The sequence below is a fragment of the Phodopus roborovskii genome, unplaced genomic scaffold (assembly GCF_943737965.1).
Source record: "Phodopus roborovskii unplaced genomic scaffold, PHOROB, whole genome shotgun sequence".
In the NCBI taxonomy this organism is placed as follows: Eukaryota; Metazoa; Chordata; class Mammalia; order Rodentia; family Cricetidae; genus Phodopus; species Phodopus roborovskii.
In genome coordinates this window covers 34903828-34931451 of record NW_026125052.1, presented here as the reverse complement: position 1 = coordinate 34931451, position 27624 = coordinate 34903828, and the positions used below count along the sequence as shown (strand labels likewise).

Genomic DNA, 27624 nt, shown 5'->3' with positions numbered 1-27624 from the left:
CTAGTCAGTAATATGGCTGAGCCATTGGCCAAGCAATTATAATTAATATTAAACCTCAGGGTGTTATTTTATAAGCAAATGCAGGATGGGAGAGATGCATAACCTATGATGTTACCCAGTAGAAAGCAGGGTAAAAGGGCAAGTAGATTTTACTATATTCTCATAACTCTATGTGAATCCCAATAATGTCAAAATAAAAGGCAAAAAGTAATACAAGAATTAAAATGAAATACTGTGAAAAAACTGAAAGCTTTTGACTACTGCTTCTCTCTCCTCTCTCCTTCACCCACCCTCCCTCTCCCTCTCTGTTCTTATCTCCTCTCCATTCTTCATCCCAAGGATCCCACAAGAGTCACACCCATTTCCTGTCCTCAGGAGAGGGACAGGCCTTTTCACAGAGTCAGCAAATCTAGCCTGCTGGATACCATCTAGCATGCAAAACCTGGAATAGCTAGCAACATGTAACTAATCCTTTCCACCAAGCAATACCAGGACTGCTCTGTCCAGCCCCCGAATGTTGACCACCATAAAGAGCCGGCAACATGAAAGTTTCCAAGACAATGGCCCTATTTCCTCAGAAGCATTGTGGCCACCAGACACAAGGGAACCAGGAAGAGGGGACGGGTCGGTCAGCCAACAACAGCTGAAAGGTAAGGCCACGAACTGGCACCGTCTGGGCATTTCACCTCCTGGATTCTGTCCAGGTAAACAGATATCTCACACACCCAGAAAGAGAAAGCCTGGAAAGGTGTCAGTCAAGAAGCTGAAGAGTCCACCTGAAGCAGCAGCTGCCTGAAGCAGCAGCTTCCTGACAAGATGCTCTTGGTCCACTCAGAACATTTATGTCTTCAAATGGGCCTCAGATGGAGGTGTTTCTCACCTTCCTGTGTTTGAATCCTATAGTCTACTATGTAAATAATGCTAAATTCAAAAGGAACACAAAGAATTTACTAGTTTAATAGTGTTTTAACTTCAAGTTTAAAAAAAAACAAATTTATAGAGTTTTATTTCACCTTATCCCAGGTCACATAAAGTCATAGGGCTTTGATTTTATTATTGCTTCCCATAAATATGTCTAAGGTTACAGAAAACAATAAAGAAAACATAATAATATATTAGTACAGATTTAGCTTAAAATTTTATTATAATCAGACTTACAGACTTACAGACTTACAGTCACTGCCTATCAGTTAACTATGAGAATAAGAGTGCTAAGGCCTCCCAAGAAATCACTGGGTTCCTATTAACACTGTAGACAAAATGGAGTCCCTCTGGGACTGCTGAGAATTTTAAAGGACTCTGGGCAGGGTGCTTGCATCCTGGCTGCTTCTTGGTGCAGATGTAGGCAGAGACCTGTGCCAGCAGGACCTCAAAAGTCACCTGACCAGAATGCCAGAAGCATGCCCTACCCCTTGGCTGAGGTGCTACGATTCGGCACTGAACAGCTGTACTTTTTAAGCCCTTCATAGTAGGTTTTCACATATGAGTGCCCAACACACTGGCTAACATGCTAAACACATAGCTGAGGCAGCAATGGATACACAGGAACTGGGAACACAGGGTGTGAGTGCAGACCAGCTGTAGGCCAGCAGCCAAGTAACAGACAGAAACTCCATCAATTCTGACCGGCAATTGAACAAGAGCAGGGACCACTGTGATAGAGAAGATGAAATCAGCTGAAGCCTTTGATAACACCAAATCACTTCACTTAACAACACAAGAGGCTCATCTTGAGAACAAGAAAGCTGGGCAGATCTGTATTAAGTGAAAATAGTGGAACTTTTTTCAAAAACAAAAAATGCCTAGATGGGTTCTTAAGGCAAATACTGCCAAATAAATTAAAGTAGAAAAACATTAATCTCTTAAAAACTGTGGTACAAAATAAAAGAGAAACACTTCTAACCCTCCACGGTGTTAATTCATCTTCAGTTCAACTGCAGACAAAAGTACCTGAACAAAAGACTAATCACCCTCATGAACCGATTCTGAAATTCTTTTCCCGAGACTCCTCTCCATCCTACTGTGAGGCCTGGCTCCTACCCCACAGGATACATCTGCAACATTGCCAACTCAACCACAGACCCCCCCCTACTTTTAACAAACCCCACCCGCACACTAGCACCCCTGTCCTTTCCCTCAGTCTGAGCAGCTGTACTAGTGTATCTCCCACAGTCTGTGTCTATGACCAGCTGAGACAAGGTGTGGAACGTCTGTGCTCATGGGAACTCTAAACTCCCAGCTCACAGAGCTCAGAGCCAGCTGCAGGTTTCACCCTACAGCTCTCTCAGAGGCTTCCCCCACATTCCTGAGTACCACAAATGTGTTCAGCTGCTCGCCTGTCTATGAGAGGAAGACTCAGCCCCAGACTGCTAAGACATCACAGCACTCCTGACAGAGCCTGGTCCTTTCAGTTGCAGCACTCATAGACCGGGCCTCAGTCACTCATCACAGCAGCCAGCTATAGCAACCCTGGGAAAACATCTCAGTCTCTTTCCCTTGCAATTCATGAGACTCTGGTCTCATCAACAGCCCTAGCCAACACCTCTGTTGGCACACAGAGCTAATCAGGCTCCCCCAACCCAAACCCATCCCAAAAGCTGGATCCCAGGGAACCTGGGTAACTGAGTTCAAACACAAGGCCCACAGGCAGCTGTAAGGCCAAAGCTCACCCAGGGGGATCCACTCGAATGTGGCCAGGAAAGCAGAGCTAACCACAGCTTAGTAACAGCTCCTCCTAGAGCACAAAGCCTCCAGTGTCCCATTCTGCCATCCCTGGACCAGCCCTGCCATGGCATTTGGGTTACAGTCACAGGATAAATTTCTCCTCCTCTGAAGAGCTTGGGCTATCCTGAACTTGGTCTGGTTACTGTCAGAAACCTGTTCACCTGTACTTGTTCAAGATATTTCACCACAGCTGACTGTGGCTCTCTCAGCAGCACTGGATGGAGGCCTTGAACCTTGACTTCCCCAAGGATCCCACAGTAAATGCCCCGTAAGTGCTGCCATAATGACTGCTTTACTCAGTTCTTCCATCTGATCTCTGTGGTGATACACTGTTTATGATTTAATAAAGCTTGCCTGGGGATCAGAATGCAAAGCTAGCCATACTAGTTAGCCATCGATGCCAGGCAGTGGTGGCACATACCTTCAATCCCAGGACTAGGCAGACAGAGGCATATGGGTCTCTTTGAGTCCAAGACCACCTGGGCTACACAAGAGTGTATCGGTCTAAAAGAGTAACATAGCTCATGCCTTCAATCCCAGCTCTAGAGAGGTATATAAGGAAGAAGCAAAAGGTCTCATGTAAGATTCAGTTTCTAGTCACAGAGAAGACAGGAGCTCCATTTCAGCCTTGGTAGAGGTATGAGCAATGGCTGGCTGCTTTGCTTTTCTGATCTTCAGCTTGAACCCTACTATCTGCCTCTGCATTTTTATCATTTGTGCTAATGCTCTCCTTTGCTGCCATGGGGAATGGGTTTTCCAGGAACACAGAGGCCCACATACAGGACATTACAATAGTTACACCCCCACCTCCAGGAAAGGAATATACTGGGAACAATGAAACTTACAGAGGCTGCTCTTCTGCAGTTCACATTTCGGTCAAATATGGTAGCAATGACCAGTGCACTGTAAAAACAAGGGAAATGATTAATTAAAATGAAATATGCAAGGTCTGGGAAAATAACTCAGTCAGTAAACTGCTTGTCTTGGATGAGATCCCTCATAAAAATGTTGGTGAGGTGGTGCATGCTAAAAATCCCAGTGCTGGAGATGTAGACAGGAGCATCTCTGGAACTACTGCCTGGCCAGTCTCACCTGATGACTGAACATCGGGCCAACAGGAAACCCTTTCTCTAAAAACGTAGACAGAATTCCTGATAACCCAAAGCTGTGCCCAGACCATGAGACACCCTCCCACTGTTCACTTGCTGTGAAAGAGCCTCACAGACAGCAGGAAGCTCAAGGTTCCTAGAAGCTACAACGGGTTTAAGTGACCTCTAAGATGCCAAGCATTAAACCCCCAGCCCTAACAAATGTCCTTAGATGGTGTGCCCTGAGCCTCTAGTGTCTTAGAGAAAAATGTCTTTGGTGCAAGGGGATGAGAATTGGTAGTGTACAAATGGTCACAAGTGGGTGGCTGACACCAACACTCCTAGACCATGGCTGCTTATGCCTCCCAAGCCACATTGAACAGCAAGAGCTCTATGCACCCTGCAGGCAGCTTGCCCCAAACATATGGTTTCAACAACGCCCACAGGCTCAACCCAGTGTGAGGCATGATAGGTCGTGCAGTGTCTACATCTAGGGTTGACAGATATGACACATGAAGAGGATTAGATGAGGTTAGCAGGATAGAGACCAAAATGGGATCCTCGGGATTTTACAGGGAGATATATCCCATACTCTGCTCCCTGCCCCTTTCAAGGTGACACTCATGCCGCCTCAGGATTCTGCGGGCAAGGAGGCCACCACTACATACAGCTTCTTGACCTTGGACCCAGACCACAAACCAAAATAAGCCTTTTTTTTTATAAGTAGTATCCTTCAAGTATTTGAAATAGTTACGAGTAACCTGATAACAGTCAGTCAGCCGGTTATAGCAGTTACCACATGGAAGGCAGCTGTTAAGTCTCAACCTTTTCTACGGACAGAAATAGTGACACTACACCAACACAACTATTCCCAGCTCTCATTACACTCAACAGGCTTTAACTAAGTCTTTCTCTTATCAAACTTCATTACTGTCAGATTCTAGAGAGTCCTTGCTCCTCCCCATTTCACGTCTCTCGTCTCCCCTGCATCCACCAATCATTGCTATGGGCCCCATCTTCAAGGGGAACACTGCCCAGGGAAAGCATTTCCCCACCCGGGATGTTCCTCCTTGGTCCCTGCATCCCTCGAAGCCCCAGGGACCTTCTCGGGAATTAGCAAGGTGCAAGACCTAAGGACCAACAACCAAGCCAAGCCTGTCTTTCTCAACCTCATTCTCAACTTTCCCAGACATGCAGTGAGCATTATTCCCAGCCCAGGAGACAGAGCTGTGGGGCCACAGACCCACCCACCCACCCAACTCCCACAGTCTGGAGCCACTGCCTCCTATAGGCCCAGGCAAGAACAAACAGCCTCCACAGATGAAGTTGGAATCCTGTACTCAATGAAAGGGGGGTTCTTAGGAGAAGGACACCTGCAATCCTAGACTCCAAATACACCAGGGATCACCAAAGGACAAAAATGATCTTTGAGGTCCAGAAAGCAAGAAAATGTTCAAGAGCAAGAACTAGAGGAAGCTAGATAATTCGGCATGCCACCAAGCCTGATGACCTGGGTTTGATCCCTGGTTCACACATGGTAAAAGAGAAAACCAAGTCCTCTGATCTCCACATACAGGTGTGCAAACACTCAAACACACACATTTTTTTTTAATGTTTAAAAACTAAGAATGGTGCTAAGTATATTTGTATCAGTTGGCCAAACCTGCCACAGAAGAGAGGACTAAGTGTAACAAAAGAAATGATAAAACACTGCTCTATAATTCCAATATGCAAATGGGGGAGGAGCAGGAACACAACTGTCTTGGTTTGTAATAATCACAGTTGGCAGCACAGAGAAGAGGGGAAATCTGATTTATAACAGGGGAGGGTAATGAACATTTTAAAACTGCTTCTACCCTAACACACCACAAAGGCTTTTGTGAAAGGCCTTCAGATCATAACATTGGCTGAGGACTGTATTCAGGTGGTCTAGTAATTCATAAGCCACATTCTAACTGCTGTTAAGAGAATGTATTTGCTCCACCCCATCCCCTTCTCCAAGGTTCAGGGCACATCTTCCATCTTCTGAGAGCTGGATGGAGTGCTATGAAATCTTGTCTCCGGAACAGGACATGGCTCATGAACCCCCTGAAGCCTAGGTTATCTGCACAAGACCTTTTCAAGGCCAAGCAAAACTGACCAGTCATTACCTCAGCAGACAGCACTAACCAGATTCACTGGGCTACAGAAAAAAAGAGGGCTTTGGGAGGGAGACCTGTTAAGGTTGCCAGGGGAGTGGGATGGAGGAGTTGTGGGTGGATGTGCTCAAGATACGTTGTATAAATATATGAAATCGTCAAAAAGAAGAAGATATTCTATTTTTTAAGGAGTACATTGGGCATTTATTCTAATTACACTCTTAGAATGGAAATTTAAGTACTGTTCTGTATTAGAGCTTTGCTTTTTGAAACCATGTTTTCTAGGAAAAGAAAGTAAAAATGTCTGCTTTCCTTTAATGTCTGCCTAGAAGAAATGTAGGCCACAGCTGATAATACTGAAAGGTCATGCAGCACTGAACTCTTAGAATTTCCTGTTCATGCATTTGGCTCAACTACTATGTTAAGCCATGGAACACTGACTAGAGAAGAGAGGATGAACACAAACAACACCTCCATCTCCAGACAGCTCTGTCCTCTCCAAAATCATGGGCACAATCCATTTTAACTAACCTCCTAAATCCCCAGTTAAGTGCCTATCTGCAGACATCCTACCCTGCCCAGGCAAATTTAGCAAAGTCCAATTTCAACCCAGTGTTCATTCTGGAGGAGCCGGGCCACTCAGAAAATAAAGCTGTTTTTTCATAGTCCTCTCTATGCATTGTATCCATCCAGGCACTGGGCAGGGGAATGAGGAAAATCCCAAACAGCACATTGCCTGCCTCAGACAGGTATGGTGATAAAATGAAAGCTGCACAACATGCTGATTCCAGCATTAGTTTCAATGTTTTACTTCCTTCCTCCTAGGGATAGGGCTCTGCCCAATTCACCCTTTTACCTAAAATGCTTTCCACAGGTTACTGAGTAACTTTACAGCTGCAAATGAGACATGATGAGGTGCTAGTTAGGGTAGCCCCTATTGGGGCCCTCTCCCAACTCCTCTTGTCCTTCTCAGGTGTGTGGGAAGCTGAGTGAGTACCTTATACATGTATCTGTTGGCATTTTGCCTGTGCTCAGAATCAACACAAGAAGCCCCGAGAAGCAGCTCCTCCCATGGGGACCATGGCCAATGGGAAGGCAGCTGCAGCAGGCCTGGCCACCTACTTGTGGGGCCACCCTGCCCACACTCACTCTAACAGGTCTGTGTGCTCACAAAAGCCCCAGCTACCATGCTCCTTAGAGCACAGGAATGTTTCAACTATTTTTTCTCAAGACAGCGAGATTGCTGGCGACAGTTCTTCTTGGTCTCTGACACTGAACACACACAAGTTGCTCCATGCAAACCTCACCAAGGTGTGAGCAAGCAAAGTGAGCTGCAAGCCACGAGGACTGGGACATCGAGTCAGAGCCCAGTATCGGCTGTCACCACAGAGGAAGCTTGTGTGCAACATTAACAACACAGTCAAGAGGAGCAACGGCCTCATACACTACCATCAAGTTAGCTTTTCCTTAAGCAAATGCCTTAAAAGTCACTGCTTCATTCATAACTTTTCTTTCTTTTTAAGGAAGGAACTCATTCTGTAGCCCAGGTTAGTCTCCTGCCTTAGCCTCTCAAGTGCTAAGATTATAGGCATGAGTCAGGACTTACCTGTTTCATCACACTTCAGAGATTATACTGAGGTAAATGTAACAATACTTGGGAAATGCTGCTATTTAAGTAACAGTAAGCTTCAAGTTAATTAGAATAAATCTGCATGCACTTATGAGTATAATAGGTTTTTAAACACTTTCAATTTAGGCTAAATTTTTTTTATATTTTCTATTTTTTTGTTTTTGTTTCTGTTTTTTGTATGTGTTTATTTGTCTGTGTAACACATGTGTGCTGAGCCTGAGGATGCCAAGAGAGGACTTCAGATTCCCTAGAACTAGAATTACAGTCAGTTGTGAGCTACCATGTTAAGGCTGGGAATCGAACCCAAGCCCTCTAAAGAGCAGCCAGCACTTTTATCCACTGAGCCATCTCTCCAGCTCCTGACTAACTTCCTTAAAACTATTCTCCTACCTTCAGAACAAGACTGGATTATTTAAAAATACAAATATGTTTCAATTGCAAAGGGGTTTAATGACATTAGTCAAACAGAAGTAGAAAAGCACCTTCCTAAATCACTGTTCTCATCCCTACTAACCTTCACCTGGGCCTCAATCACCCTCAGCAGGATGACCCTGTGTGAATGTTACTCCTCTTACTTCAGAGAAAACCTGAAGAGCAACACCTGGCAACCACAATGAAAGCCAGTATCTGGAGAGAGGTGCTTGTGGGTGTGTCCACTGGCCTGATTCTCTGGGGAAGCTGTGTGATAGCTCGCCAGGATTTACCAACACAGAAGGGATGCTCTTTTTGGTACAAGCCAAGGGAAAGTGGCATGCCTGGGCCTGTTTCTCTCCGTCCCCACAGTTTTCTACCTCACTTCAGCACATGTAGAGTGTGTGTGTGTGTGTGTGTGTGTGTGTTTTCCATTTGTATGATACTATGTAGCACTCAAAGGCAAGCATATAGCACTGCCATTCTGAAGTAATTTTTAAAAGAGAAAACTAATAGCTCATTGTCCATCTATAGCTTTAAAGTTGCAACTCCCATTAAAATATAAACCCTGCATTTTACTAATTTCCCTAAGCCATAAGCAGAACCATGTACTTTGGGGTCATGGCCAAGCAGCACAAAGTTAGGCCTGGCACACCAAGACTATCTCCAATTGCTGGCCTTCTCCTCATGACAGGAGTTTTCCTTTCTCTGGACGCTGGGCCATTCAGAGAGGCTGAGAAGAACAAGACATAGCTTTGAGCAATGCTTGCTATTTCCTGATTTTTTTTTTTTTTTTCCAGGACAATCTTGCCCTGGAGGAAGAGATCCTACAGGGCCAATCCCAAGCTGTTCACAGGCAGCCCACGCTGCCCTGCCGGTTTGCACAGTGCAGGTGAGAGTCAGGAGCTGCCCCTGGCACAGGCGGGCCTGTGCCTGGGCGGAGTGAACGTCAACAGGAGCTCAGCTTACAAAAGAGTTTCAGGTGAGGAAATCACTAGGAGGTGACAGGCAGAGCACTCTGGCAGCTGCAGACAGTTTCTTTTCTTTCCTGTACATCAGACTTTGACTTCTGGTTAGAAAGAACCATGTGGGTGACATGCTACCAGACATCACATATTCGCTTCACAGCTTCCTGCCACTGCTCTGCACTGGGCTTTTCAGGAAGCCAGGTTTGTGCCACAAAATAGTCATTCCTGCTCCACCTGTCTTTGGTCAAAGCCAAGGAAAGATGGTTTTCAAAGTCAGCCAAAAAGATAAAAGTCTTTCAAAAGGATACAAATTTACCTTTAAAATCCTTTACGATTTCTAAAGCTGAGTTAAGGCTGTGAGGGGGAAGAACAACTGATCCCTTTCTTCAGCCAAAACTTAGAAAAGGTTAGTTAGTGGCTGTCTCTGCAGCAGGCGCCAAGGCACACGAGAACTCCTCAGTGATCACCTCCCTGGTTCTTTCTGACAGATATTTCTATTTATTCTGGGATCTACATTTGGATCTCAACTCTACTTCTTACAGGATACACTGAGGAGTTTGTGAAAGTAAAGATACCAAGATTTTATCAAGTGCCAGAATTAATGGGCTTAAAAACCTGGTAATTAAAAAGCATGGTCACTCATGACAAACCTCACAAGCAGGTCTGCAGGGCACACCCGACCGATACTCAAGACAGCATAGAGCTCCAGGCGGGAGGTAGTGCAGGCCCCAAGCTCACAGGCGCACCTGACTCACACAGATGCCCTCCCCCACTGGTGCCTGAAGTCAGATGGGCCAGGAAGGGCCAGGCACAGGTTCCTTAGAACCTGTCCAACCGGCCAGAAACCTGCAGCAGCACAGATCCAAAGGGCACTGCTGCCCATCTCAGGCAGGTGCAGGCAAAGGGGCCAGAAGAAATTCCATAGCAGCGACCACTGTCTGCTGACCACCAGCTCAAAGAATCAGGAGGCTGTGAAGGACAGGGCTAGCAGTGCTGTAGCCAGACAGCTGTAGTTTCCATGTGTAACACACGATGTGAGCTCCCCAGCAGCCCCTCAGGCTTCCCCACATGTCAGCAAGACCAACCTCTTCAAACCCTCTGTAGGACCCACAGGAGTTTCTACAGACTACTGCTAGACATGGTTGCATTACCGACCACTCCTTGGCCAGGAAAGTTAGGGTCATTCCAGAGGCTGAGCTGTATGTACATAAAGTCAAGGACACTTATATGCTCACCCAGAGTCCTAACAGAAGCAGCATTCTCTACACCACGCCCAACATCTCAACTCAGCAGGACGAGGACCTCACATCTCCCCATGAGACATCCCACATTCAGAGCAAGCTCAGTCCACATAAGCTCTGGGAAGGCCATGCCAGACTCAATCTGAGCCACCTTCTACAGTCTTTAGACAGTGAACCTCATGGCCAAGAGATTGTGCAAGGCCATCTTAGAGTGTCCTTTTTTTTTTTTTTTTTTTTTTTTTTTTTTTGAAAATGAAAACAGGATAGAATGGGGTGTAGGAGATAGGTATAGAGCCAGGTGTGACCCTGGCACGGCACTGGTGCATTGCCAAAAGACTGTGAAGGATGGGAATGACCCCTTGGTTCTTAATGACCAATGCTCTTCAGGAGTTTTGTTTTTTTTTTTTTTTTTCTCCTCTCCCTTTGAAAGATGCAGAACAAATGGGTCCTCAGCACAAGCAGTTTTGTGCATCAATAGGCACATAACATTGGCAGGGAGGGGCAGCCAACTTTCTTTGAATTCAAGCTTCATTCTGTTTTCTTTCTAAGGAGCCAAAGGAGGGTGTCAAGCAGCTCAGTGTGTTCATCATGGTGTGAATGCCATAATGGGTCCTCTATGACTGAGTCTTTGTGTTCATTAGGGCAAGATCTATGGCTTGATCTGTCCTTAGCACACTGTGAGACAGCCACTAGTGGCTCCAGAGTCACTAGCAGCATGGGTTCCAGAGTATTCTAGTGACTGAGCTTTTACTCTGTCCCCTTGCATGTCATCTCACTGAAGTGGGACCTGGAGCCCATTTGCTTCCCTGGACAGCAGTGCTTGGAACCCTTTCTCCCCACCTAGCAGATCCTGTCCCATTCCACGGGATAAGGTAATCTTCCCTATCTTGTCCACTTGGTGAAGTCCAAGGATGCTGGTATTGACAGCTACTTGTAGAGAATGTCTTATCTGTGGACAAGAAGTTCAGGGAAGATGGTATGTTTGCCTGAGGTAAATCTACCACATGGCATAATTGCAACCAACATGCTTTACCTTGAAATGGCAGTCACAAAAGGTGTCAACTCCTGAGGCTCATAGGCACGGGCAAAAGCCCAGCACACATAGCAGGCAGCATCCCTGACGTTGGCACCCACGCTGCAGGCACCCCGCTTCTCATCGTAGGTCAGTGCCTTCAGGATCACTGTGACAACTGGCAGAAGACAAAAACAATGAGCAACTGATGGCACAACATTAGGCAGGACCACAGACAGGCCATGTCTGCATGCCAACAACAGCTAAGCTCCCAAGTTTGTGGTCATACCAAGAGAGTGCAAAACCCAAAAGTTCACACCAGGATAGAAAGGGTCATGTGTTTATGGGTAGTGATTGTGAGACCTACAACTGAAGCAGAAGGATGTAAAGTCACAGGATACCATACAAGTCTTGTCAGGGAAGGGAAGAGACAGACACCATGGAGCCTGGACCAGGGAGTTTAAATGTGTTTAAAATACGACTGGTTCAGTGGTAAAGCATGTAGGTGCCTAGAATGTGTGAGGCCCTGGGTTCAATTTCTAGCACCTTATCTAAAGAGGGACAGAGGAAGAGCCTGCTGGCATCATAGTTCTAGCAGTGCCAATAGCCATGTGTTCTATAACATGGCAGGAGATTCCAAAGCAATTTGGGGTTCAATGATCACTCTTACTGGCAGAAGTTGGCCAGGAACACTGAAGGCCATCAAGGTAGGATTCACAGCTGACAGATAAATCAAAGGATGTAGTCAAATACTAGCAGCAGATACTAAGTATTTAAAAGTGCCCAAGGACTCCAAAGACAAGATCAATGGATGCCATTGATGGCAACTGCATGCACGCCACCCTCAGAAACCCCAACTTGTGTGTTCTACATCCTGACCACACACGAGTACCAACCCTTTGTCCACAAACAGTGTAAAGAATGGCACCACTCAGGTGTGTTTATGTAGGTACCCATTTCTTGCATATAATAAATATATCCCCTCCCCCATCAGTGTTATAAAACCAAATCACTGCCTTTTTGCTTATAAGGATTTTTCTATATAAATACCAATAGTAGTGGTGTTCTAGTGGAATATATTTCATATTCCTATGGTATTCAGGGAGGCTGTAAACTGTGTACAGGATAAGTAGTAGATAAGAGACCTGGACACAAACATCCTAAGGGAAGCAATACTGTACAAAGTACATCCTCGTGCAGATGCTGAAGGCAGCCAGCTCCTCCTGCGAAGAACCCCAAATAAAGCCTATCCCCTGTTTCCTGAATATCACAGCATAAGGACAACTGACTTGGGACAAATTGTGGCCTCTAGATGTCCAGCCCATTTTCCCAGCAGTTTCTCATGTACATGGCCACACTGAAGTCTTGGGCATAGCGTAGGGCTCAATAAGTGGTCATCTCAGGGCCAGCTATCCCTGGCCTCTTCACAGCCAATCTCTGAGTCAGCCCCATCCACAAAAGCAGCTCCTACATTCCAACAGCTCAGCTCAGCCCAACCCCACCTCCCATCATTTCAGAGACACCCTGTGGCCACAAAGGCTGGCTCGATGGCTCATTCTTAAAGTCCCTACGACTCATACCTAGCTCCCATCTAGCCTTAGTCCCCTTCTCTGCCAGAATTCCCATTGCCTTACAAGACTCCTCTACAACCTAAGGTTAAGCAGCACACCACCAGGCAGACTCTCTGGAACAGGAAGCAGAGCAGCAAGCCACAAGCTAAACCCAGTTATCTGACAGACTATTACTCCTGTGCACACCTGTTTCGCCAAACATGGAGCTGACAGTTAAATATAAACCTTGCAAAAGAGAACCGCCATGGCTGCTAAGGACTAGGAATCCTAACTACATTTATATGCAATGCTGAAAAAGCCATCAGCCGTTCTACTGAAACAGGCCTTAGCTGCTCTGGAATTGCAGCTCAAATTCACTACTCTGTTAATTAACAGGGTTGCTTGCTAGGGAGCAAACAATGTCAAGAAAATTGGCTGTGGCACCTGTGGGAGGGCAGTGTCCATATATATGGTATCACTGCCAGCTGGACTCCCTGGGGCTCATGTAGCCCAGATGCTCTGGGCAAGCCCAGCCAGCAAGCCTCTGGCCTCGGGGAAATCTGAATGTGCTCTCTAAGTGTCAACTTATCACTCCATAGGACAAGACCAATTTCTAGACAGGTAACTGCGAGCGGCAGCAGCAGCACTCTGGACATTTCATTTCACATCTCTCTTTACCAGGAAACTGTTTGGTGCCACCCAAGAGCAACCCCAACAGGCAGACATAGACCTCACACACCACAGTACCTAGCCCAGCCAGAGTGCCCAGATTTCTGTCCCCAAGTTCAAGTGAGATAATTTTGGAAACTAGCTCTTTTCAGGGACTAATGACATAGCCAGCCACAGAAACTCAAGTGATGGGTCTGTATCCACTAAAAGTATGTCTTGACAAACTTTCTCAGGATATGACCCTACTTACTGTTAGGAGAACCAATTGCCTAGGAAGACACTTGGTGGTTCCAACTACCCAGACTGCCTGACACGCCACAGGAGTTGAAGGCTCTAAGAACCCATTCACATCCTGCCTGTCTCCAGCCAGGGCCAAGACCTTCAGATGTCACAATATGCTGGGTCTTCCATGCCTGTGTTTGTCTACAATTCTAAGTTAGAAAACCAGAAAGCAAAACTCACTGGGGCCTCAGGCCCTACAGTCATCCATAGCTGCCAGTGGCTGCCAGTGTTGCCCAAAGACCTAACTGGCCTCCCTCTACTCTGGCCTACAGCCTAGCCAGCAGTCTTCAGAGACAGCATCCTGGCCTTTCTCCTGCTAAGAAACATGAAAGCAGCCTCCACAGATGCACGGAGAACACACCAAGAGCCGACAAACAATGCAGTGTGAGGCAATGGCCACCAATGACTTGCTGCTAAGTGGAGGCTGGCCCAGTAAGGGATCACTGGAGAGGAACTGGTTTGTAGAAAAGACAACAGCTTGGGAAAGACAGCAATGACAGATAATGTACCAAAAAAATAGGGAAGCCAGACTAATGTCACTGATTCATCCTCAGGTAGTGAGAGCAGCAGCCGGGCAAGAGAAGACAGGTTGGGCCTGCTTCTGCTGCTCCTAAGAAAGGGCACCTCACTTGATGACCTACTGGGCTGTATCTAGCCTCTGTCCTGTGAGAGAAAGGAACTGAGTTTCCAGCTCTGATATTCAGGGCTCCAGGAAATAAGAGCCAGGGTTATCTTTAGTGGCTACAAGGGCACAAACAAAGCTGGGCTGGAGGGGGAGGGGGAGATGATTTGGAACAGGAAACTCTTTGCCTTCAACCTCTATATAGTCATTATCAGACAAATTCAGAAACAGCTCTTTCCAGATTCAACAGGTTTAAAATAAGGAAACTGTTCAATAGCTTTGAACAAAAACCTTTCTCATGGTTCCAATTACACACTGCAAATGCATGTCAAATATATATATCATACCCCAGAGGGCTTCCTTTTGGCAACTCGGAGTCCGGCAAGGTAATTTGAACACCCTTCTCTCTAGACAGCGTGTCGTTTGTTTAACACAGGCTGCCTAAGGAGGAAGCAGCTTCCAAGTGAGAGAAGTGATTTAACCCCAGAGCCCCACATTTCCTCACTACAGGGTCTGTAGAGCCTATAAGCCAGGGAACGAGGATTCAGGCATCCTCTGCATAAGCAGAAACAACCAGCCCATAAAAAATCACCATACAGTTACATTTCCTGACAGCCACTCGGCCACACTAATTTAAAACACGTTATCATGCTGGGCAATCATGAATTTCACAGGTTCCTGGGGTGTGTCTGGTGTAAACCCCAGGCTCTGCTTGACCTTCCCAATTCAAACTCCATGATAAAGAACTTACAGAGATGGAGGTATACAGTGGCCTGAGTAATTCTAAGAGAAGAATATGAAAAAAGAAAAAAGAAAAAAAAATCAACTCTTCCAATGCAGCCCAGGAGGTCACAAACGGGCAAGGTACTGGCCATGGACAGATAGACACATCACAGAGAGCAGTGTCTCCCAAGCTATGCCTAAGTCCATGCAATATCATGAGCTATCTCATCCCACGAATAGAGCCATGCCAACAGAACCTGAGCTCCAGAGTGCCAGCTTCCAGGATCAGGTGTGGCTACAGGACCTGCCCTTGTACCAACAGCCAGTGTACTGTCCTTAAGAATGTAGTCCAACTTGCTTGGGGAAATGCCCCTTGAATACGCTGGAGACAGAACATCAGGCTCCATAGACCTCTAGGTTAATTTCTCACAGGCCCCTCAGTGATTTGCAGCAGCAGCTTCTTGCCTATGGCTATGGAATCCTCAAATGTGCAGAGTTTGGCCTGTCCTTAAAGAGCCAGGCACAACTCACCCGACTTGGGGACTGCACTTTTCCATGCCCAGTGGACACTTCAGGTGTTTGCATACCTAGCAGATCACTGCATTAAGCCCACACTTAATCCAGAAAAAGGTTCTGCATTCATCTGGGTCCTAGAAACCCCCCAAGAAACCTTCCAGCTATACATCCAAGAGCCAGGTGTCCTGAAATTCCCATAAGAAACACAGCAGCTTGGCAGTGTCTTCATTCCAAAGGTTATTTCCCCCCAAGAAATTCAGTCAGGTGAAGTCTCATTAGAAATTCTAAGCCCAACCCACCCACACCAGCCTCCTAGGTGGTGCAGCAGGTTTTCCTGGGAATAATGATAAGAAATACTTTGGCGAGACTGTGTATATCTACTTCTATCCCCGTTAGTTGGATAATCAGATGAAATCCACAAAATAGCTAGTAAGAAGTGTGTTTATGGGGCTCCCATAAACACCATTTGTTTGTTTTTGTTTGCAAAATTTTTAAATGTGTTGATTTTTTATTAAAACAATCTTTATTTTATATACCAATCCAAGTTTCTCCCTCCTCTCCTCCCCTCTTCACACCTCCTCCACATCCCACCCCCCCCATATCTCCTCAGAGAGGTAAATACCACACTCTTGATGGATGTGATTGGGAGTAGAGACCAGAGGTGAGATAAGAACAATACTGATGACACTTGACACTATAGTGAAGTCTCAGCTGTAGGGGTAGTTTAGACAAAGTCACATCTGGGACTGATAGTATGTGAGCACGCATGCACACACGTGTGCACACACGTGCACACTCACTCACTCTTCTGGGAATCTCTTCCAGCTACAGCCTGTGCCCAGGACAACATTCTGGTTTAGACACTGTAATTCTGGTGTGTCACAGAGAAAAACCCACTGGGTCTTTCTGAACACTTCTTTATAATCTTGTAAATATGTAAGTGCTTCAGAATGGAAAATAATAATAACAATAATAATAATAATAATAAAAAGCTGTTCTGGCTTGGATATGAAATGTACCTCCAAAGATTACTGAGGGTTTTGCGGCACTCCTGAGATGACTGGATCACAAGGGCGCTAACTGTGTCAATGGATACTGATGATCTCACAACTTACGGCCAGTGGGGCATGACTGGGGGAAGTAGGCCACTAGGGAAATGCTTTAAAGGTTTATACCTCCTACCTCAACTCTACCACAGGACCAAAGCATCAGAACCAACTGATCATGGTCTGAACCCTTGGTATCATAAGCCAAAATAAACCCTCCCTTCCTGACATCCTTTTCTCAGGTGTAATGTCAAAGCAATGACGAATGACTGGACAAAAGTCAAAGCAGAATGAGACCCTGGAGTGTTGTCTGGGACATGGGATGAGGTTATGAAAGCCCCACAAAGAATGGGATGAGTATCACATATAGTAGCTTAAGAAAGCTCTTAAATGCCTTCCTTACAGATGGACACAGCAAGTGACAAGTGTGAGGAAGCCAGACTCACAATATGCTAGCTCATTCATCTGGGACTCCCAGCTCCAAACTGGGAACAAGCAGTAAATTTCTTATGTTCACAAGTTATTTGTTAAGCATGGAGTGTCTTGTCATAGAAGCCAAAAATAAACAAATGAATAAATAAAAAATAAAGACACTGCGTCAAGAAAAACCCAGAACTCTGAGAAGTCACACTGATTGAACCTGGTCTAGCACCTATCTGGATGGAAAGGCCAGAGGACCTTGTTCAGCTAATGTTACCAGGAAGACAGGGAGAAGGTATGGGTGAATGGTTAGGAATCAAGGACACCAGCAAAGCATCCACTCAGCTACATTCACATGTCCGAGAGAACTCAATAGCATAGCTTTGTCCCAGTAAGCATCAGAAAGTTTCCATGTCAAGCCAGGCTTGATTACTCACTAAGAAATTACAATTTCTGAGTAATTCCAGCAATCAGAAAGCAGAGGCAAATGGATTTCCATGAGTTCTGGGTCAGCCAGAGTTACTGAACGTCTTTTAAAAACCATAAACAAAACAGCTTCTGTGAGATCCCACATGGTTAGGGTGACAGAGAGGGCAGGCAACAAGAGTTTACTTGTGCCCCCATGTATTCCAGAAGGTTGGCAAAAGACAGCAAGAGTGAGCATGCAAGTTTTCAAGGCAACAGGGAAGCCAAATTCTCTGCCCCACTGAAACTCCACTACCCCAGGGCTGTGAGCTTCTCTCCAGAAAGAGTACCCTCCTTGGAGGGGTTATTTACATGCCCGCTAACCTCTCTCAGTCCAAGGTCGTAGTCCCTCACAACCATGTTCCACACCCCGGAAGTAACAACTACCAAAGTACCACACACAACAGGTCTATGCTATCTGCCCTTTCAGCGGAGTCAACTTCACATGCAAGACACTGCTCCGTATTACAAAGGTTTCTGGAGAGGAAAGATGAGCTGCAGCTGCATGAAATATGGTGTTCAAGTGCTGTCAGATGCTCTAACAGCAACAGGCCAACAAGAGATGACAGATGAGGCTGGAGGGAAAAGCCAGACATCCATGGGAATACCCAATTCACTTCCCACCAAATTCCACTTCATCAGTAAAGGTCAAGTGAGGCCTAAACTTAAGGCCTAGACAAAATGAATGAAGGCTCCTGCCAAAATAAGTTCAGGAGAGGTTTCCCTTCCATGCTGGACTGAACGACACCCTTCCCCTTGGATTCCATTTAACTTGCCTTGACAGAATGCGCATACAACCGTTCCACAGATTTTGTTGCACCTGCCCATGACAGAGCATGCACACAGCCCCCACAAACCTCATTCTATACAAACTAGGTGTACACCCAGCCCCACAGATTCCATCCTACCTACCTTTGGACCCCCATTCCATCTACCAATGATAGGGTGTGCACACCATACCACAGGCTCCATATCACATGTTCACAGCAGGACATTCCCACAGCTACACCTCCCCTTCTCTGTGTTCTCCATGACTACACACGCCAACAACCCCCATGAATCCCAACAGACATGCCAAAAGCCCTATAAACCCCATCCTATATTACTCAAACAAAATCAGGTTGGAGTATTCAAGCAAGGTCAGTACAGTCTCCCAGGGAAGCAAAACACAGGCTCCTCAACATAGGGCAAAGGGATATGATTCTTACAACTGCCCAAACACACAAGTACCACAACAAACAAGGACTGTGATGTATCTGGATCCCCTGCCGTGAGCTTAGTGGAGCCCAACAAAAGCACAAGAAAAGGCCACCAGACTGACAAAAAAGACTCACTACCTTCTCCATCATGAGTCAGCCAGTATATCTGTTGGTTCTCAAAGACACCCAAGTGCTGACTTCCAGCCTGGCCAAGCCTGCCCAGGTTTGGACTCAATGCTATACTAGTCTTTTCAAGTGATGCTGGTGGTTCTTTGCCAACTAAACACTCCCAGACTCCCTGGGTAACCATTTTCAACAAGACCTAGTATTGGCTCCCTTTATCTGTGCCATTGGCTCCTTTTGTTATCACCCTGCAGCTGTCACAGTTCCTGCCCACTGCCACCACAGGCCACCACAGAGGAAGGATACATGGCATTACCATGAGGCAGGAGGTGCCTCCAGGACCAAGGGTGTGAGCCTCTGCTGATGCTGTGCTGCTGGCACAAAAACACCCACAGCTAATGACAGAGTGGCAAGTACAACAGCTTGAAAGAAGCAAAAACAGCGTCCAGGAGGATTAAAGGCTAAACCAGGAAGTCAGACCAGTTCTACCTGACTTACAACCAGGGTCCCCAGCCCCAAGGCCCAGGCCACCAATGGCCCAAGACAATGACCCTGGCTCTAGCCTCTGGGAACATCATAGCTATTTCAGAAGACAGGAGGATCCCAGAGATTCTAACATCCCCAAGGCAATGTTGCAAGAGAGACACAAGACTCCAGAAGGAACAATGTCATAGAGGACATCCAACATGGTAGCAAGTCCTTAGCCGTGGTTAATGGCAAGCCTGGCATCCATCTTTTAACTACCAGATTAGAGAGGTTCTGGTATCACCATTCCACATGTCTACAACTTCCCTAGTCATGATCATGGATAGGAGAACATGCAGTTCCTGGTGGGAATAGCCCCACTGAGTAGGTCTCAGACTTTGCAGCATCATACTGCCTGGCAGTCAGCCCTGGCTACCAATTCCAAAGGATGCTCAGTTGGTATCTGTAATTATAAATTCTAACCCCCATCACTTGTATTCACTACAGGAATTGGATTCTACAAAAAAATGTTATCTGTCACCTGCAGGAACAGCTCGCAAGCACAGCATCCATTCTTCATGGCACTCACTTTCTACAAAAAAATCAAGTCGCTTCAGGGGAACTATTATGGTTTAGAAGTATCCAAACCAAATGAAAAGGCTCATATGCTGACGGCTAGGTTCCCAGCTGCTGGAGCCAGGCACTGAGAGGTGACCAGACCATGAGAGTGCTGACTTAATGAGTTAATATACTGATGAATGTTTAATTTGATGACATTATCAGGAGGAGGAACTTTAGGGGGTAGAAGCTTTTGGAGAAATAGGTCTCTCCCTTCCTCTCTCCCTCTTGACCACCATGAGGCAAGCCATACCTTACTCCAACATGTACTTGCACCACCATGATAATTCTGTCTCACATTTAAATAACCTTGAACTGAAATTTGAGCCACAATAAATCTTTCCTTTTGAGTCACAGCAACAAAAGGCTGAGTAACACAGAAAACACATCCCTAAAGATACTCTCACTTTATGGGGCCACATGTGAATGCACCACACATGGACGCAGGATCAAGGACAAAGCCAGACTCCCATGTAGAAGTGAAGAGTTCCACTCACATCTACTGGCTGACGTACTTCAATTCCCCTTCCCTCATCCCCACAAGCCCAATGTGCTTGGGTAAAGCAAGCAGTTGGGTCTCAGGAGCTGTAGTGATCTGCTCACAGTAGGCCCTTCACACAAACAGAGATCAGCAAGCATAGAAACAAGAAGGCACATGCAGGATAACTGTCAGCTTTCTCTGCTCCGGAAGACCCACTCAAGTCCCAGGAACTGTGTCCTGCTAAGTGCTGAAACCTGGGTTCTTCAGCCAGCAAAATCAGATGTACAACTCCCCAGTAAAATCAGCTGGCCACAAATCATCATCATCACCACCACCACCAGGAAGGCTGGCTAGAAAAAAAATAAGTAAGCTCAGCATGTGAAAGGTTTTAATTGCAGAGCAGGATTTCTCACTAAAATATGGTTTCATCAATTGGCCGGCAAAGAAGGCTCAGTAAGTAGGTAAAGGTGCTTGCTCCAAACCCAACAATCTGAGTTCTATCCCAGGGAACTGCATGATAGAAGAAAACATCCCAAAGTTGTTCCTTGATCTCCATATGTGTGTTATGGCATGCATGGGATATATACCAAAGAAAAATGAATGTAATTGAACTTTTTCATCAAATGGCATAAACACCATCAGAGTGTCTAAAATAATAGATAAGGGTAGAAAGGCACCTTGAGTACTGCAGGGTCAAACAGCAAAGTATTACCCCATACTCACAAGTATCACAGCTCTGGTCTGACCCTGAGCTGATTTCCACTTTCATAAACAAACAAGACAAACTATGTAACATAAATAGAGAGGTTTTACAATGCATATGGCTCCTACAGAGACAAGAACAATAAAAACTGAGATACAGACAACTTTGACATGTTGACACTTTATTGAACAATACATTATTTCACAGAGAATACCAACTCCAACTAAATAATTACCAAACAAAAGCAATGAATCAAAGATGCTTTTAAAGTTTTTGGGTTTGTTATTGTTGTTTTTAACTATTTATTTATATGTGTATGTGCATTGGTGTTGGGTCCCCTGGGCCTGGAATTACAGAGTTGGCAGGTGCCATATGGGTGCCTGGAATTGAACCCAGGTCCGCTGAAGAGCAGTCAGTGCTTTTAACCACTGAGCCATCTATCCAGCCCTGCGTTTGTTGTTGTTTGTTTTGTTTTTGAGATGGATCTCACTATGTAGCCCTGGCTGACTTTGAACTCACAGAAATCCATTTCCTCTGCCTCTCAAATGCTGGGATTAAAGGTGTGAACCACCAGACCCAGATAAAAGCCCATCCTTAATGCATGTGTGCATGTACTCAGACACGTTCATATACACACTGTGCACACAAAAAAAAAAAAACTGAAGAGAGTGATAAATACATATTGATGAAACACAGATACTATAAATGGAATGAGATCAGCAGGGTGACAGAAAACACCAGCAAATCACATAGCTAGTAAGGGTTTAGTATCCATACTATACAAACTCCCCAGGCATGACAATATATACCTGTAACTCTAGCACCAGACAGACTGAAGTCAGATGGATCCCAAGTTCAAGGTCATCTAAGAAATGCACTCTCCCTCTCAAAAAAATAAATGTCTCTCAACACCACTCACACCCTCCCATACGAACCAGGCACGAGCTGCTGGGGTTTTTGAGGTTTGTCTCTTTGGAGACATTGTCTTACTAGGTAGTCTAGGGTGGCTTCAAATGTATGCTCTACTTGCCTCGTTCTGACTGCTGAGATGATATGTATGTGCATACTACCACACCTAGCCTGTTAGGAACTAGCAGCCAGCTGACCCCCACCCCCACCCCCAAAGATGGGCGGGACGCTCATGGCCAAAGTCATCGATACCTCAAGTTTTACCTGGCTGCCAGAGGGCTCAGTTACACATGTGCAAGCCCCCCTTTTAAAGCAAGCGTGCCAAGCGCCTCTCTCTCTCTCTCTCTGGCTTCCTCTCTCTCACTGCCCCCCCTTGCGCTCTCTCTCTCCTTTCGGTTAGCCACCAGCTACCCCCCCCCCTTTCTCTCCCCTCTCTCAATAAACTCCACATGGGCGCTGAGTCTCGTGTTTGTGTTTTATAGGCATTAGCTGCAGCAAAAGAACAACACAGCCTAAGCAAGATCTCTTTTGCCCAAAGAGATACAGTACCTAAGACACACAAGTGCCTGAGAAGATGCTCAAGATCATTACAAGTCAAGAATCACACCAACACACACTCTTCATACCCACCAGACTGGGCAAAAGGGAATCGACTGAGTAGTGCACCACCACTAGAGGTATAAGACAAAACTCTGCCATGGCAAACAATGTGGCAGACAGAGAACTGTCATGAGATCTGGTAAGTTCATAGCAGACAGAGAACTCAACCAATACTGCTCTAGAAATGTCCACAGCAAAACTACTTATGATATCTAAGAGGAAGAAACAACCCAAACACCACTGGATTTAACCTTTAAAAGGGATGGAGTTCTGAAACATGGGTATTCAGTGAAAGAAGCCAGATCCAAAAGTTGTAACTTACTAACTTAGAAACAGAAAACAAACTGGTAATTGTTAATGTTGGGGAAGAATATGGGTGACTGTGACTGGGCTCTGGTGTCTCCTGTGGTGAATTAAAAAAAAAAAAAAAAAAAAAAAAAAAAAGTCTTAGAATGAGAGAGAAGCAATGGTTGTGCAACCCTGCATATCCCACACGTTAGTGAATTACTCGGTTTAAAGTAGTCAGTGTGTCCAGAAGATGGTCTCATGTAAAGCCCTGCAAGAGTGAGGCCCTGAGGTCAATCCCCAGAACCCCACATTTTTATTTTTAAAAAGAAACAGGAAAATAAAAAGAGGAAAAGAGGAGGCGGCCAGGCATAGTGATATGTGTTGTAATCTTAGTGCTGGGGAGACAAAGACAGACAGATCCCTGGGGGATTGCTTTAGAGCCAGCCTAGCCTACCGAGGAGCTCCAGGCCTATTAGCAACCCTGTCTCAAAAGCAAGGTGGAAGGCTAAAGAGCTGGTTCAGGGGTTAAGAGCACCCATGACTCTTGAACAAGACTCAAGTTCAGTTCTTAGCACCCACATCGGTGGCTCACAAAAGGCTGCAACTCCAGTTCCAGGGGATCCAACACCTTTCTCTGGCCTCCACAGGCACATATACACAATTTAAAAATTAAGATCTTTAAGAAGAAAGGCGGAAAGTGTCAGCGGAATGACAGCCTGTCCTCTGGCTTCCCCATGCTTGTGTGTACACACATGTTCAAGCACATACGTATGTCCTCACACTCATGTATACAAATCCAAAGAGCAATTTTGTAGAACACTACATGTTAAGAAATGTTTAAATAAAGGATGAAATTTAAAATGAACTACAAAGATAGGACCAAAAATATAACCAGACAATTTAAAATGCTTAAATACCCATAATATGCACATATATAAACGTAAAGTTTATTATGCATAATATGCAATGACCTAAATTAAAAACACGAAGTCTGGCTTTAACAAAGGAAAAGATGTAGCAGTTAAGACAACCTTATCAGGATGATGAAAGCTAAAAATAAATAAATAAATAAATAAATCATACAAAATGCAAGTCAAAAGGAAACAGACAATATGAAAGAGGAAGGGCCTGGAAGACACAAAAGGTGGGAAGGGATCTGGCTGACTCTCATAAAGAGAAAATAGAAATAAGGGAATTCCAGATTACAGGGAAATTTTCTCAAACAACTGAAAAACAAGTCAGATACACAAAACATAACTACATAAAAGAAGATACACAAGAAATCTGTATCTATGCATATCCAGGGTGGTATTGCAAAATTCAGAAACAAGAAAAGAGGTAGCCAGCATTGAGTACAATCATGTGGACAGCTGCCCCTGGCCGTGCACGCACAAACCAGCAGGCCCCATGGGAGTGGCCAGCCAGGAGCTAAGGTTAAAACTAACACACCTTAACTGAAGAACTTCTAAAAATTCAAAACAAGTAAAATTATCCTAAAGAAGAGTTCTCAGATACAAAGATATCTTAGGCAAATTCTGTATGCATAGAGAAACTTTTGAAAAAAACAATGTCAAACATTCAGTAAAAAGAACCATAGCATCAACAAACACAGTAGTCAAGTATGCTGTACATGATCCAGGGTAGGCTAGCCTGACTTAACTAGGCACAGAGCAACAATACAAACTTTCCAAACCAACAGAGTCCATTCCAAACCAAAAATTTTCTAAGCAAAAATCTTTGTTGCCACTTCACAATCTGAGGACATGGTCCACTGTTGGGACTCGTTGAGGCTTCTTAAGGATTATTTTATGCCTAATGAGTATACAATATTATTAATTTTTTGCATGAACCCAAGCCTGTTATTTCTACTGTTCAAATGTTACATACATGCACACTATTAGACAGGAAAGGATGTATGTCCGGTATCTTGTTTCTACTGGCTTATTATTTGACCTTATTGCTATCAATAATATGGAAAATTCCCAGAGAACTGGCGCTACCAACTTATGTCTGCAGCCCTACTTTTACTTTCCATCAGTTTTGACATCTATAGTAACACTCAGGGACACCACCAGTGTCACCACACATGTAATGCCCAGCTCAGAGCTAGCAAGGCCAGGGTTGAGTGACTATATGCATATGGCCAGCTAGGAGAGGCAGAGGCGCTGCAGAGGAAGGAGGTACCCTGCCTCACAAGCACTCATTCTACTGTTGCTTTTCTCTCCTTGTGTACAACTGTCTCCTGGAGCCTCCAGGGAAGACCTGGAATAGCTAACAGGATAGAAAACCCTGGGCACCAGCCTAGCATATGTTGTTTTCTATGCATGGACCATGCTGGACCCTTGGGAATGAGGGTGTGGACTCTGCACCTACTATAAGATAGCCATAGACTTAAAACTTCAACAAGCAGAGCAACGCCTAACATGTTCAATGAAGGGTGATTCTTACTTAATTCTTGCCTTCAAAACCATATAATCCTGAAGCCAGGTGGTGGCGGCGGCACACTCCTTTAATCCCAGCATTTGGGAGGCAGAGGCAGAGAGATCTCTGAGTTTGAGCACAGCCCGGTCTACAGAGTGAGTTCCAGGCAGCTAGGGTATTACTGAGAAACCCTGTCTCCAAAAAAAAAAAGAGAGAGAGAGAGGAGGAGAGGAGGACACTCTAAAAAAGAGAGGAGGAGGAGAGGACACTCTAAAAAAGAGAGGAGGAGGAGAGGACACTCTAAAAAAGAGAGAGGAGGAGGAGAGGACACTCTAAAAAAAGAAAGTGAGAAAGCCAAGCACAGTGGTAACATCTGCAGTCTTAGCACTGGGACAGGTGAAATAGGAAGAGGAAGATTGGAGTTCCAGGCCAGTATGGGCTATACAGCAATACCCTGTCCTTTTTCCCCCTCTTTATAATGTATATGGGTACTATGCCTATATGTATGTCTGTACACTACCTGCACACCTGGTGCCCTCAGAGGCCAGAAGACTCTACCTTTTAAAAAATGAAAGTGGAACCAGAAAGATGGCTCAACAGTTAAAAGCACGGCTTCTCGGCAGAGGACTCAGGTTTACTCCCCAGCACCCACATGACCGCTCTCAGTCATCTGTAACTCTAGGTCCTAGGGGATTTGATGCCCTCTTTTGGACTCTGTAGGCACCAAGCATGCATGTGGTACACAGACATACATGCAGACAGAAAGAATCATACACATTAAATAAATAACAGACATCCATGCAGACAAAACAGGCATACACACTAACTAATTAAAAATTTTTGAATGAAAAATGAAAAATTACTGTCTATGATCCCAGCACTTGGGAAGCAGCGGAAAGAGCGCTGCTCTGGGGCCACTGATGGCTACATAGCTAGAATTGGTCTCAGAACACTAGCAACAATAAAAGTTAAGAAGCAATGAAAGTCATAACACAGAAAAAGAGGGGGAGCAAACCAAAATGAACATTTTGGGGAAAAAAGTAAAAAGCTAAAAGACGCTAACTGCAACAGATGGGAAGTGATCAGCTCGGGACACAGCCAATGAGAAAGAATAACCTTGCAATCAAGCTTGGTAAATGATGAGATGTAGCAGAGAGCAGACACAGCAGTGTGGAGAGGCCGGTCAGGGAAGTCTGGCTGAGCTTTCTGCACGTCTCTGTCTGCTCACCAATATTACTATCATAATTCTTATTATGTGTAGCATGGGGAGAGAAAAGGCAATCTTAGTGTACATTTTTAAATTTTACCTGTCCCTGTTCAGTTTAACTGACTTCTCTCTATAGCTGTGAGCATAGCAAAAGTGTCCAGAAAAAAGTTGCTGGGCTACACCTGGAAGATTAACAAGTCCCAAGCATGGCCAGAAAACAAGGCCCCAGAGCCGCACTGCTGGGCTGGGAGAGCAGACAGGTGAGGAAAACTGTGGGAATCCTCAAGACTTGGCCCAAGTTCACAAACCCAAACTGAGTTTCCCAATCAAAGACAAAGCAAGCCGCTGCTCAGAGTTTCAGGTTTCCCTTTAGACACAGAGCATCGGCGCCAACCAACACCAGGAGGGACGGGAAGAACCAGGGACTGTTTACACAAACACAAACAAAAAGCCTTTCACCCTCAATCATTCACCCTGAAGGCTCTTGAAGAGCCACAAGGAACCTGGTTCCACACAGCTCAGAGGCAAAAGAGCCAGGAGTACATGTGCCCTACACAAGCTGCCCACAGGCCACATTCTGGTACAGCCAGGCCTCCCACCACAGGGCAGCTCTCAGTGAGATACCACTCACCCGCATGAGCCTTTGTAGGAAAAGTGTAAGAAGCACCTTTTGTCCTACCTACTCCCCAAAGTAAGTTATCTCCAGGTCTATAAAAGCTCAGAGTGGCATCACCTTAACAAAGAAATGAAAACTTAAGTGATGGTATCACCATCTGAGCCTTCAGGTTTCCTAAAGCTCTACATTTACCCTTCCCAGGAAAGGAAAGTAAATCACCAAAAATAAATCTTTCTAACACACTTTGGCCCTGTCTCACTAGAACTGCCCAGCCAACTCTGTATATAGGTGAATGAAGTCCACTTAGTTTTGTTTAAAATAAGAAACCAATTATACCACCTACCAGGCATGTCCAACCTACAGCCCAAGGGATGCATACAGCCAAGGAGAGTGATAAAAGAAGCCTCAGACATACACAAAATTGTAAAACTACTTAAAACATTGAGGGTTTTTTGGTATTTTGTTTTGGTAATTCAATTACAGGTCCTT

The 27624-nt window shown here is 45.3% G+C and overlaps 1 protein-coding gene across 1 annotated transcript in view; it reads right to left on the bottom strand.

The window, feature by feature from the left end:
• Positions 1-27624, bottom strand: part of Tbcd (tubulin folding cofactor D) — a 153977-nt gene that overhangs the window by 50634 nt on the left and 75719 nt on the right. Inside the window, exons 14-15 of the mRNA XM_051182690.1 lie at positions 11234-11390; positions 3570-3627 (exon numbers count right to left, since the gene is read on the bottom strand). Coding sequence (XP_051038647.1) covers positions 3570-3627; positions 11234-11390 — 215 coding nt within the window. The remainder of the gene's footprint in view (positions 1-3569; positions 3628-11233; positions 11391-27624) is intronic.